The sequence below is a fragment of the Pelobates fuscus genome, chromosome 7, assembly GCF_036172605.1.
Source record: "Pelobates fuscus isolate aPelFus1 chromosome 7, aPelFus1.pri, whole genome shotgun sequence".
NCBI lineage: Eukaryota > Metazoa > Chordata > Amphibia > Anura > Pelobatidae > Pelobates > Pelobates fuscus.
This window is the reverse complement of record NC_086323.1, coordinates 168,874,936-168,889,470: the sequence shown is the minus strand read 5'-3', so window position 1 is coordinate 168,889,470 and position 14,535 is coordinate 168,874,936. Positions and strand designations below refer to the sequence as shown.

At 45.3% G+C, this 14,535-nt stretch overlaps 1 protein-coding gene across 3 annotated transcripts in view; it reads right to left on the bottom strand.

The window, feature by feature from the left end:
• The window catches only part of TMEM40 (transmembrane protein 40), an 88,445-nt gene that overhangs the window by 62,411 nt on the left and 11,499 nt on the right, over positions 1-14,535 (bottom strand). For 2 of the 3 annotated variants that reach the window (XM_063426913.1, XM_063426915.1), the window contains exon 2: positions 1,933-1,983. In XM_063426913.1, coding sequence (XP_063282983.1) covers positions 1,933-1,983 — 51 coding nt within the window. Of the gene's footprint in view, positions 1-1,932; positions 1,984-4,530; positions 4,632-14,535 lie in introns of those variants that run through there. The other variant, XM_063426914.1, reaches the window with a different exon arrangement.

The window sequence follows — 14,535 nt, the reverse complement described above, 5'->3', positions numbered from 1 at the left end:
TCACCAACTCTCTGCAATACCCTGCCTTGTCAATCATCCACAATACCCAGTGTAGTGAATGAAAACCCTATTGACTTTTCAATTGACAACCAGCTGGAAAAATGTATTTAAGGTCAAAGTAGTAAGACTGGAAGCTGATGTAGAGAATTTTTATAGATCAGCTATTTTGTCCTTGAATTTCAAATTCACTTTGAATTCTGAATAAGCCCTTTAGAGTCTATTAAAAAATCTCATAATCAGCATTAAATTTGGAATTAGTTTTGAGATCTTTTACACTCTCCTATATAGGTCTATACTTCTTCAGTTGATTATCAAATGAAAATGATTTTGTGAACAGAACCCTGACCTGGATATTTGCAGAATTATGCCACCATTACCTTAGTGGTTTTGTTCTGTAGTAAACACACCTCAATAGACAAGGTTAATCATTAAACTCAAAGTTTTTGCTAATTAAGACCTTCGATTTAATAGGCTTTCCAAATAATTCAATACGGTTAGACAAAAAGTTTCAAACTATTTATCTTTACAAGTAACCATTAATGTCTATTGGATTATTTGTAGATAAATAATTTAAAAAGTCTTTCTAACAGTATCGAATTATTTGGAAAGCCTTTTAAATTGTGGCCTCAATCTCTAATCACACTTTGGATATTTTAGCCTCAGTTGTACAACTCAGATTTAATTTCGGAGTTTAATAATTAACCCTGTAACATCTGTACATAAACATGTATGTGTTAGAGATAAAATACTATCTGATTTCTTATCTGCTGGGCAGGGCCAGATGTACATAGGAGCCATGCCCATGAAATAGGCCCATTGATTTATTAAAAAAAAAATTAAAAAAAAATACTTTTAGGGTTTCCACCAGGGCCAGATTAAGAGTCCGGTGGGCCTGGTGCTGACAATTATGTGTCTTTCTGTGTGTGGAGAGAGGCAGGGATAGAAAGTTCCAGCATATCCCTCCCTTCCTATCTCTACTCACTGATCCGCAGGGGAGCAGCCACAGAGAGTACAGACAGCAACTCCCACCCTGCAGAGACAGCCTACAGCTCAGGGAAGTGAGATGGGGGGAAAGGCTGCTAGGAGACATGGGGGCACTGGGAGATGTGGGGATACTGAAACACTAAGGGACATTGGGAGACATTATGACACAGACACTTGGGGACACAGAGACATGTGGACACTGGGAGACATGGGGACACAAACATGTGTGGACTGTCGGAGAATGAAAGTAGTTAAGGTAATGCAGACGTTGTTCTCTCTAACACTGTGGCATGTTCCCTTTCTTCTACACTCACTACATACAGCTTTTCTCTGTCCCAGACTATATACCAGGAGCTTCTGCCTGCTAGTAAGATGGTAAGGAGACAAGTGGACTAGCGAGTGCTAGGGGACAGTCCTTAGAAAGCGTTGAGCGAGCGCATCATTAGACGCATTTATGCCAAGTTCAGGGTGCTGTCTGCATAGTATGCCCTTAGTTGGCCAGCTGCATGATTGGCAGGCAGCCTGATATGCATTCATGCCAGGCTAGCCTTCCAACTCTTTGGACAAACATGACCCCTTTTTGGGCATGTTCGCCCCTTTTGGCAGATTCGGTGATTTGCATCAGTGGCCCACCCTTTTACCGCCCCCATTGACTTCCTGCTTGACTGGACACTGCTGTTAGGGGTTATGGATTTACTTGAAAGATGAAAACATAAATTAGAGAGAGATTAGCATAGGGTATGTGTTTTCTTATAGCTGCATCCTTTGAGTTTCCCTCCAGCACCATCTCCATCAGATACATGACGCTTGGGAGGTATGATTGTTTTAGTATGTTTGGTCGATATGATTCCGTAATTGGGCCCATCATAATTGTCAGCACCAGGCCCACTGGGCTCTTAATCTGGCCCTGCTGGTGGGTATATCAATTGAAAGATAACCAAACTTTACCTTTTTGTTCTTGGGAAAGTTCAGGGAGTGTAAACTTGCTCATTTTCTTTTCTGAAAGATAAAATGAGAAGTTTAAGATGGTAGATCGCACATTTCAAGAAAATAAAAAAAATAAAATTGTGCAGTGTTAAATGGTCACTGCCATAATTTTACAATATTAGAAAACCTGTTATAAACCAGTGAATGAGATGTCTAATGACAAAATGATGCCTTGCGTTAATATACCGGTATTTTGGTTATGAATTTCAAATGATTTAATATTGTTGGATAACATTTTAAAATATTAAAATATATATATCATAAAAAAAATAAAATGTCAATACATCAAAAAGTTACAAAATGTAATTAAAAATCATTTTAAAAGTTTTATCGAAACATATTTAATCCTTATTAAAACATATCCAATAAAATTAAAACAAGCCCATTATCGCAGTACTGTTCATATGATAATCACACTAACAAGGTTATTCACTATATTCCGAGAACAAAACCAGTCGCTGCTGTACAGGGACAATTATCTGTGAAATGCCCTAGGCATTAAGAAACAGTAATAAAACCTTTAATTACACTTCAAATGATGCTCGGCAGTTCCAAGGTCCAGCTGGGTATCATGGGAAATGTAGTTTACAGACAGCATTTGCTGTTTCCACACTATTCATATTTGGACTGGCATTATTGTAAACTAAACTTCCCATGACCATGATACACAGTCATTGTAAGGGCTGGCTGATCATCACATGTCATGTAGCATATAACTTGATCTAACACGAGAGAGTGGGGAATGTGATTCTACGGTTTGTGATCTAACAGAGTGCTATTCTTCAGCTGGCAACATTTTATATAAAAATGTTCTAATTATTCTAACGATCCTAAAGTCTTGAGAACTGACCAAAGAGTTGAAAAATGTAGGCCAATTATTTCATCTGTGTGTGCTGTCACAATATGGCAAGGGGAGGTTAGATGTCCAAATTAGCAAATTCATAGAATCTCTTCCAACCAATAGTATATACAAGTATTTCGAACAGAACAGAAAGATAATTAAACAGATGCATTTTTGGAGGTTAGTTAGACATCTGTGAGCTAATCATGGGGTTTATTCCATGGTGGACTACTGTTTACTAAACTATAAATTGTATCAACTATAAGATACATTGTATCAATTCCATTATAAATTGTAGGAATATTCACATACAAGTGGCAAGTTTGGGTTCTGTTGCTCTGTTCCCCATTGCATTGGATAAGAAATTAAAGGACCACTATAGTGCCAGGAAAACAGTGTTTTCCTGGCACTACAGTGCCCCGTGGCGCTGAAGGGGGAGGAGGGGGTTAATCCCCTAACTTTTTTCCAGCGCCGGGCTCTCCTCCCTGGGACTCTCCTCCCTCTTCTGACGTCCCTGGCTGAATGCGCATGCGTGGCAAGAGCCGCGCGCGCATTCAGCCAGTCCATAGGAAAGCATTCTTAATGCTTTCCTATGGACGTTGGAGTCTTCTCACTGTGAAAATCACAGTGAGAAGTGTGGAAGCGCCTCAAGCGGCTGTCAGTGAGACAGCCACTAGAGGCTGGATTAACCCATAGGTAAACATAGCAGTTTCTCTGAAGTAAGCTAAAGTAATTTAGGTGACTATAGTGTTCCTTTAATGTAATGACAACAACAATAAGCAGTAACACAATAAGGAAATACTAACTTAAAAAAAAAAAATTGCAATACCTGTCAGGAGTTTTGTCAATATTTATATAAATATAGCAGAAAGAAGAAAAAAAATGGCAGACACGTATATACTAATATTGACCATATTATATCCTTAGTTCTTCAAACTAAGGAGTTTTAGTAAACACATAGAGTGTAGTTCTTTTGTAAATAATACACTGAATTGTTAAAACAATATACAATACAAAGTTTGAATGTATATTACATAACAGTTCAATGTCTATGCATTACATCCAGAACAGTCATTACGTTAGCATACAATGAGACATAATATAATCAGAGCAAATTAATTACTACTCCTCATTACATTACAAAACTATGATACTAAATAAATGACATAATCATCAAAGCCTAAACTATGATCGCAATAACGTCAGATCAGTCAGAAATGTCTATTTGATGAAACTGAGAATTACTAACAATCAATATTTACCCAAATACCAAACATTTGTTATACATCACCAAATAACATCCATACCACTTATTAATGAGAACAAGCGTATAGGAATGCTTATGGCAAAACAAAAATTAATGTCACTTAATATTAACTACACCATATGCTTATTAAACATGCTAAGTTCCACTTATTTGAGCGATAATATCTATCAAACCTACCTCATCCACCATCGGAAATAGTTCACCTTATATCACAGCTATGCTAAATTTCTAATATTAGATATATTACTATTCTACTTTATTGAATAACCAGAAGAATTCATTGTAACATAATCCCTAATTGCTCTGCAGAAGGAAGCCAGGATTAGCCGGATGTATTCAAATCCAATTTTTCAGTAGAAACCATAACTAATTCGGCGCTTTCACATATACTGTAAATTGATTAGGTAAAATAGATACAAACAGATTATATAAACAACAATGTATACGTTACTTTATGTTGAGAAAAGATGATGGTGTCTCTGGTGCAGTGTCCTCTCTCTCTAAGGGAAAGCACATGAAATGCCAGCTGTCTGTAAAGTAAGGTGTGCTCAGGTATCCATACCGTCACAGATGTTTTATTCTGCCCCTCCTTACGGTTTCCCCAATTATCTTAAGGAATCCCTACTGGGTGGGTCTGGCTAAGCATTCCCTATTCTATTGGGCTGCTAAACCTAATTAATGACATGGGGTGTGTATACAAATCAAATGTTTTCTTTAGTGCATGCTTTACCTATTTACTAGATAATACTATGGGATTTTACCACGATTTTTCAAGATTTTAAGCAAGTCAAAGCATTGATTCAAATGTACTTACAGCGATCCATCATACACATACTGGCTCTTTCTGAGATTGATTAATATAATCATACTGTCCCTCCATATGCATGACTATAATGTTGTCATGAAGATACATCTATTTGCACTATACACACACACTATATAGATACACACATACACACACACACACTATATAGATACACACACACATACAGATAGACAGACACATAAATAAAGGGGTCATTCATGCTATTGCAAGTTGTCAAGCACTTTTTTTCTTAGAATGCACATTCTATCTTTTAACTATTGAAACAGTAATTAACATTCTCTCATACATCATGGTATCATTATTATTGGATCGCTTAAAGTATCTTGTTCCAACAATCTTGATTACTGATCATTTAGATCATTTATATGAGCATTCATTAAATGGTATTCTATTTATTAAAAAAATCAGTTTTACCAACTCTCCTAGACACCAGTCTCCAGTTATTTTAACTTTAGTGTATCCTTGGAATACAATGGTTTTATCAGTCTATAAATTATCTCTCTTGGTTAAGCATACATAGGACTTGCTCAGTTGTGTCTTTGGTGCATTGTATGTGTTAGGCTTGGCAAACAGTACCTGATTGGACACTGTTTAACAGAGTGGTTCAACTCTCAGGTAACATTTGAACTCTTTAACTTTAGCTTTCTCTGATTTTATAAAAGTTTATTACTTAAAGGAACACTATAGGGTCAGGAACACAGACCCTGACCCCATAGTGCTAAAGTCACCATTTAGATGTTTCCCCCTGAAAAAGTGGCAAAACAGGAGAGGGAGGGAAAATTAAGGGAATGATGACAGGAATCTAACCCTACCCCTAACCAAACCCTATCCCTAACCTCAACCCCAACTCTAGTAGGGTTAGGGGTAGGGTTGGGGTTGGGTTAGGGTTAGGGGTTGAGTTAGGCTTAGGGAATTGCCGAAGTTCCCAATTTCGGAAGTGCCGAACCGAAGGGCCGAAGTCACGAATTTCGGAAGTGCCGAACTAAACCAAACTTTTTGCCCATGCACATCCCTACTATTTTTATTGTAACTGTCCTTCTGCAAGACATTTGACTGGACCTGAGCAAGTTAGTGGATTCCGTACGCTTTAAAATTGGCTCAATTTGGTCAACGTTACTTTACATTCCAAGGCTGGATTTTATCTTCTTCTAACTTTGATGCCGTGCACACAATCTAAAAACATCTCACTACAGACATATAACACATAGTTGTTATTTAAGTTCCCGGACACATTGTTAGCTTGTATACTGTATATTCTCATTATCAGACCTTGGATTACTTCATAGTATTATGACTTGATTATGTACACAAAGAGGAGGAAGGGCTGGGTTTATATGTCCAAGTAATTTCCATAATGATGTGTAGTTGATAATTTAGCAAAACAAAAAAACACGAAGAGTCATTTGTTACATCATTTTAATGAATAATTCCATAACAGAGGCTACCGGGAAAACAGCATATGTTTCTGAACATCTGACAGTAAAATGACTGCTCCCATTAACTTTATGAAAAATGACAAAGTATATCATAAAACAAAAACATATTCTGCTTTTAAATATAGTTTCTTCTTTGATTGACATGCAATGTATATGCTTTGTTTTATTACATCTAATTAATTACGAAAAATAAAAAATCTCATGCAAGATTTGTTTGCTGTGCTAAAAAACAAGCTGTTTACCCGTTCATGGTTCGTTTATATGTTTCAGAAATATTAGAAAATATAGATAGAATTAGAGCTGACATTATTTGGGCCCTATGCTGTATTCAGGATCCTTCTCACTGCTGCAACTTCCATCCTATGTTCTCCTGCACAAACATCTGCTCCTCTTCTTTAGGAACCCTTGACTGCATGTCATGGTGGCCAGTTCGAATTCCAACCGAACATGCACACTAGGACAATGTAGCTGAAATCTTACACTATATAAAGCCCTAAACAATACTGTTACCAGCATTTATACAGTACCAATAATTTCTACAGCGCTTTACAATAATATAATGAAGATATTAGACAAGTTATTGAAATAGAAAAATCACCAGAGACAAGAAGTGAAGAAGGCCCTGCTTAAATGAGCTTACAATCACTCGCTTGCAGGAGGTGTAACAAGGTTTATTTGTTTATATGTCAATTTCTATTTCAATCTGTGCTTTTTGTAAAATGGAAAACAGAGGACACATTCTCCACACATAAAGCACGCCAGGTTAGGGGTTTAGAGTGTCCACTTAACTGTATATTCTGATTTTGGCAGTAGTTCAGATCCAAAATGCCAGCAAGTTCCCTCTGCATGAGAGACACAATAAACCCTGACGATCATTTCAGTCTTCTTTGGGCTTTGTCAGGAAGGTGTAGATAAGAATGCCAAAACGATCCTCCGGGTTTGCTGTGTCCCATGCAGAGGGAACTTGCCTGCATTTCGGACCTGGATTGAGCTTATGGGCGGGGATCAGTCTGGTATGTAAATGGCATAGGTTCTCTCTCTGTAATGGCACAGGTGAGCAAAAACGATTTTGGGGATTTACCAAATGGCAAGCTATTACATTTCTCTACGCTTTTGCCTGTTTATGAGGCCCAATCCCTTCGTAAACATAACGGGGTCGCTATTCTTATCCACACCAGGTGCCCATTCCACCATACCAGCTCAGATTTAGATCCGGAGGTAGATATGTAGAGTTGTCTGGAAACCTTCATGCCCATGTGGTTCATTTAAGAAGTATATATGCTCCTAATGCACCAGACGTAGGCTTTTGGGACGCTCTAACCGCTAGATTTACCACATGGTATGATTCTTATGGTAGGTGATTTTAACGCTGTGCCGTGTCCTGCTGTTGACAGAAGCTTGCATAGGGTGGTATTACATTCGCAAAGGCAGAGAGGGACAGGACAAGTTCATCCAGAATACTGGGCTTCTAGACGTTTGGAGAGCACACCATCCTACCGATGTAGACTATACTTTTTATTCGGCCCCGCATGGATCGTATTCGTGCATAGATTATTTCATAGTGAACAATCTCGGTCTGGCCCGCGTACTTGGATCCTTGATTGGCTCTATTACATGGTCAGACCACGCTGATGTTACCCTTAAGATAATTCATCTAGAGTGGGGGGCGTGGCCTGGACGAGCATGGTGCAGGACACACACTGAAAGAGCTCCGCACCCCTGGCCGCCTAAATAGCGATTACTTGCTACAAAAACGGGAGAAAATGGTCCGTAACAAGAGGCAGCTAGCCGCAGAGACAGCGGGAACAGACTCACGAGAAGGCACACGGGCCCGATGGATGATTTCATCGCAACACCGCCCGACACGCGAAAGCAGCACTGTGAGCACAAAATGGCGCCCGCCTCTCCGAGCACGGAGAGCGCGGGAGAGCCCCACACAGAAGACGAGCAGGTTAGTGAGCTGGCCCAGATCAGGGCTGAACTGGCACACATCTCTGCCAGAATGCTTACCAAGGCAGACACTGGCACCCTGGTACAGGAAATCCGCGCTGCGCTGTGTGGAGAGCTCGCTGATATGCGCTCAGACCTGACAGCGCTTGAACAAAGAGTGGATGAAATGGAGACAACAGCCCAGGGATGCGACGAGCACCATAGAGCAACGGAGGTGGCGGTTACCAGACAGGGTAACATGCTCCTAACGCTGCGCAGGCAAGTTGAGGACTTGCAGAATAGGAACAGGCAAAATAATATCCGGATTAGGGGCCTACCAGAATCAGACACAGATCAGCTCCAGGCAACGCTAATTGCCTTATTCCAACAGCTAATGTGGGACCAAGCCCCTGAAACACTTCACATAGAGAGGGCGCACAGAGCACTGGGCCCAATGAGACAGGACGGCAGCCCCAGAGACGTGATATGCTGCATTACCTCTCAGGGCGTGAAAGACCAAATAATGGCCGCAGCAAGGGAGCAGACCTCAATCAGATTCCGCGAGGCCGAAGTATCACTCTATCAGGACTTGTCCGGCCTTACACTAGACGCCAGAAGGGCCCTGAGACCAGTGACGAGCACCCTCCGAGATAAACGTATACCATACCGGTGGGGCTTCCCATTCAGCCTCCAAGTGAAACATGGTAACGCATGGCTTACGGCCCGTTGGCCGGAAGATATCCCACGTATGCTGCGAACACTGGGCCTGCCAGCAGTCAGAATTAGGAACTGGATCCTGGACGAAGCTGTGGCAACGCGACGAGACCCTCTAGCTCCACTACGCCCAATGGCGCCTGTACCCGGCAACAACGCCCTACCACGTCGGCGAGGGGGCCCGGAGGGCCCGGAAGAGTAATCTCCAAAGAGCGGTCGATCAAAAGGGGATATGGTGAGTCCTGAACACACCTGGGGACATACACATTTATGGGCAAGGGGGATTACAAGGCACCGGGGGGGGGTCCGGACACTTGGGGAGGGAGAAGGACGGGGGGAGCTAAATGCCGCCAACAGCTCCTTTATTTCCCTGGGACCTATGGGGACACATGGAACCTTGAGACTGGCGGGCTGCTACCTTGAACCACCATCACTGGGCGCGGTGGGCACAGGTTGTGTGGCCAACACACACAGCCCCTAGATGGGGGATTTGGGTGGGGGGACGATGGGACAAATTGCCTGAAGGGTGGGCGCATATGCTGAACCACTATAAACCCGGAAACGCTGCAGCAGCCCAGTATGATGTTTGGCCTAAGCCCGATGGGGGCCTCTCCTGACGGTGAGGCGGAGGTGCTGCCAGCCCTCACACAAGACCCAGAGACAGCACCGTTCAGAGGTGGGGGACTGCCCCGGGGTGGCTCTTAGAGTCATACGTCCCAGACGGGACCAAGCACAAAATATCTGCACTGTTGGACATGTCATACGATATTGTGGGGTGCATGAGAGAGGGGAGGGATCATATACAGGACACAGGGGTCCTAATGCAAGATATCTGTTGACACGACCAGCTGCCCTAGCCTGGGGGACCCCCACAAGGGATAAGTGACTGTTACCTGGGAGGGCTACGAAACAAGATAGGGACCTGACGGCCCACAGGAGACATGCGCATATGGGTGGGACCGGGAGACGGAGTAGTAAGAGACAGCGATACATAGTCACTAGACACGCGACAGCGTTCTATACCGCCAGGCTCCCTAGGACTCCCACAACCACGCACCATGGAAGACATAAGCCCACCCCACACATTGACGGTGACGCTCAGGGACATGATACACAAGTGCCTAGAAGAAACCCTGACCTGCCTGCCCTTCCCTGGTGGACTTGCCCCCCCCGAGAACGGAAGATTCCCCCAGGAGGGTAGGGACCCTATCCCATGACGACCGCTCACACTCACTCGCCACAAGCTTACAAAGCAGCATCTCTCTGACCGGAACCTTATACCTCCCGTAAAGCCAAGGCATCACTGGCCAGGGGGGTGAGTGATAGTAGGTTTATATTTCTAGTTGTTATTATAACCTCTCAGTAAGGGGAAAAGGGAAAAGTATTTGTTTGTAGTTTGATCACGCTCTTTTTACATATTGTCTATAGCCTGCAACTGTGCTCCAAGGGACCAGTTCCCCCTAGACAGGCGCCGCTCAAAGGTTGATGGGGGGGGCGTGGGACGCTCTACTAGGGCAGCGCACGCGACACCCCCGCCACAGGTGCCGAGTCATACAGGTCTGTATTGGGCCTGACACACTACCCCCTCCCTACACCTGTTCCTAACCCATCCCCCCTCCTAAATAGGCCGGGAGCCATGGGGTCGGGGTTTACGGCGCAGATCACGACCTTGGAAGCCTCCCATAAGGCCTCTCAGACCGACGCAGACTACAAATCCCTCCTGGACGCGAGACGGGCATTGAGAGACATTCTCCAACGCAAACTCCAGTACACGATCCGCAAATCCCAGCGTTTTTTCTATGAATACTCGAACAAATGTGGCCGTTTACTTGCCAGAGTCTTGCAGAAGAAGCGCAGGATGTGCCAGATCACTAAAATTAAAAATAGAGACCAGACGACCACCCAAATTCCGGATAAAATCCTGAGCGCCTTCCAAGGGTTCTATAACGACTTATAACGACACGCATAACGGAGTACCTACGACGGCATGTGGAGAGGACCCTCACTCGGGAGGAGGCAGACACACTGGAAACCCCCATTACAATAGAGGAGCTCCAGGCAGCGCTGAAAGGCTCCAAGACGAATAAGGCACCGAGCCCCGATGGCCTACCAGTGCGGTATTTTAAGGAACTGGGGGATATACTCATGCCTAAGCTCCTGATGGGACTCAACTCACTCCTGGAAGGGGGTACGCTCCCCAGAGATACCCTGTCGGCTACGATTACGGTAATCCCGAAGGAAGGCAAGGACCCGGCCAACTGCTCCAGCTACCGACCAATATCACTACTGAACGCTGACCTGAAACTTTTCACGAAGGTTATAGCGACGCGCATAGGCTGGGTCTTGCCAGATTTGATACACCCCGACCAGGTTGGGTTCATCCCAGGTCGAGAGGCAAGGGACAACACTATCCGCGCTCTGAATGTCATCCACGCCTCAAAACAGTCGACGCAGAAGGTCCTTCTCCTCTCAACCGACGCGGAGAAGGCCTTTGACCGGGTAGATTGGCACTACATGCTCGCGACACTCCAGGCAATGGGCTTCGGCCCCCACCTCCTGGCGTGGGTCTCCTCCTTATACACAATACCGTCTGCTAGGATCAGGGTGAACGGCGCGTTGTCGGACCCGGTGCACATACGCAACGGAACGAGACAGGGATGCCCGCTGTCCCCCCTCCTGTTTGCCCTCTCCCTGGAACCCTTCCTGGGGGCGGTCAGACGGGACGGGGGCATACGGGGATTTGCTATGCACGGGCAAGAACATAAAGTGGCGGCATATGCCGATGATATGCTGTTTTTTATCAGCGAACCAATGGTTTCCCTGCCGAACCTCCTGAAGGCCTTTGCGGAATACGGACAAATATCGAACTTGAAACTAAACACGGACAAATAAGAGGCTCTCCCCATAACAACGGGTGATATGATGACTACCCACCTTAAAACGCAATATGCCTTTACATGGTGCCAGGAAAAATTACTATATCTCGGCATCTGGCTGCCTGCAGACCTCTCTCGGCTATACACCCACAACTTCGCACCTATACAACAGAAACTAGGCTCGGATTTAGCCAGGTGGGCTGGACTCTGTGTATCGTGGTTCGGGAGAATGAACGCAATAAAAATGAATCTCTTGCCCCAACTGCTGTACTTGTTCCAGACTATACCTATCACTATCCCAAGGACCTTCTTCAGAGCTATGGACACGGCCATCGCCAAGTTCGTCTGGCTCTCCAAGGCACCTAGACTGAAAAGATCGCAACTACGTCTACCAAAGGCGCAGGGAGGAGTGGGACTCCCATCGCTCCTGGACTACTATAGAGCTACACACACCCACAGAATTGTGGACTGGCATGCCTCCGGCACACAGAAACAATGGATACATATGGAACGGCTCCAGATGGAAGGCTCGCTGCCAGCGGCGATATGGCTAGGAGGCCCATTAACCTCAGAGAGAACCCGCAAGCACCCGCTCATCGGAGCGACTTTAAAAGTTTGGTACTCTATTAGGACTAAACTGGCGTGGACAACTACCCCGGGACCGCTGACACCGATCACACACAACCCAGACCTCGCTGGGGGACTCTCACTGCGTGACATAGAGGCACTTGGGGACACGGACTGGACATACATGCAACAGTGGTGCACGAACGACTCGCTAAAACAGCTGCCTGACCTGATCCCCGATAGGGTACCAACGGGGCTGGACAGATTCAGGTATTTCCAAATCAAATCGTACTATCAAGCTCTCCCAGGGAAACGCTTACTACATAGACCCCTAACAGAGTTCGAGAAAATATGCACGAGGTGACAACACATGTGCAGAGGAATCTCGAACCTCTATGCGATGCTAATAACCTCCACACATCATGAGCCCTTAAAACACATCGCACGCTGGGAGGAAGCCACGGGGGTAACGTTGACGGCTCCTCAATGGACGAACATTCACATCTTGACTCACCAAAGCTCCATTAGCTCCAAACAACAGGAACTCAACTATAAATTACTGACCAATTGGTATAGAACGCCAGAGAGGCTACAACAGATGATCCCAGACGCCTCGGCGACATGCTGGCGCTGTGAAAACGAGGTAGGCACAGCTCTTCATATATGGTGGACCTGCCGGAAGATAATCCCATTCTGGCGACGGGTACACACTCAGATCAAACACATCACGGACACAGACATCCCCCTACAGCCACTTCAGATGCTTCTTCATCATACACCGCTATCCATCTCAAAATATAAAAAATCACTAACCAAACACCTCTTGAACGCGGCCAAAACGCTCATACCGACACGATGGCGCACCACACAGATACCCACCCTGCAACACTGGATGGACAGGGTCGAGGAAATACATGGGATGGAACAGCTAACCGCCGCCCTCAATGGCACCACAGAAAGATACATGCACATTTGGATGCCGTGGCTAACGTATATATCGAATAGACCAAACTAAATACCAGCACAGACCCCTGAAGCAAGCCCGAAACCGGGAAAGCTCCGGATGGTCAAACCTTGAGGAGCCTCCTCGGACCCCAGGGGCGTGCCCGGCTGGACGGTGGGGAGGAGTACGGGGGGCTGCGGCCTCGATGGCGACTGTGCCTTCACTACTTTCCCCTCCCCCCTCTCTGCCACACCACCATCACCCACCCCATCCCCTCCCTTCTCCACACTCCCTGAACACACTGCTCCCAGGTGCTACTTACAGGCTTAAGGCAGACGGAGTCGAGGCTCTCGCCTCTCATATGTCACCATGCAAAAGTTCGGGAAGGGCCGCACCCAGGCTCTCCGGATAAGCTCCGAACCATGGACTATCACCATGACTCAGGAAGACCAAACAGTAGATTGCAACAGGGACTTGAGGATAACCGTAGTAGGGACATGATGGCCACTGGTGCTCACAGGGAGGCATAATGGGCCCTAGACCTCGCAAGAGACGGACTGACTGCTGACCTCCACCAACTAACCACGTCGCTAAGCTAGACGCAACCCACAGACGGTTAGCAATCCCAGACCCCACAGCTCATAACACTGGCAACAGCGGGGGGAAAGGTGACGGGGAACCCAAGCAGAACAAACACGCTAATGCTGCCCTGGGTGCAGGTTAGGGGCCCAGTAAACCTAGATCGCCAAAGACACTGACGAAGAGAAGAGATAGACTGTCCAAGGTATGAACACAAGCTCACACTGACCGCTCAACAGACGTACCAAAGGGAGACTAGTTCTATTGCATGCCCCGCTAGGAATAGCGGTCGCACAAGCGGCTTTGACACCCCACCACCATGCCATCTGACCGGTTAGTTCCACTTCCCCCCCGCCCAGTTGACTATAGTCTACTATAAGTATAACACTTGCTCATTCAGCTCGTACTACAATGATGTTACATTATGTGTGTTCTTGCAACGTTCCCTCTCTGGCATTAGAAAACAAAAATTAACGACAGACCGAACTGAGTAGTTTAGAGATGACAGATGGGAACACAAACGATTGGGTAACATAGAGAGCCGCCAATACTGTAGTCCACGGTCCCGAGTTGATTTTACCGCTAG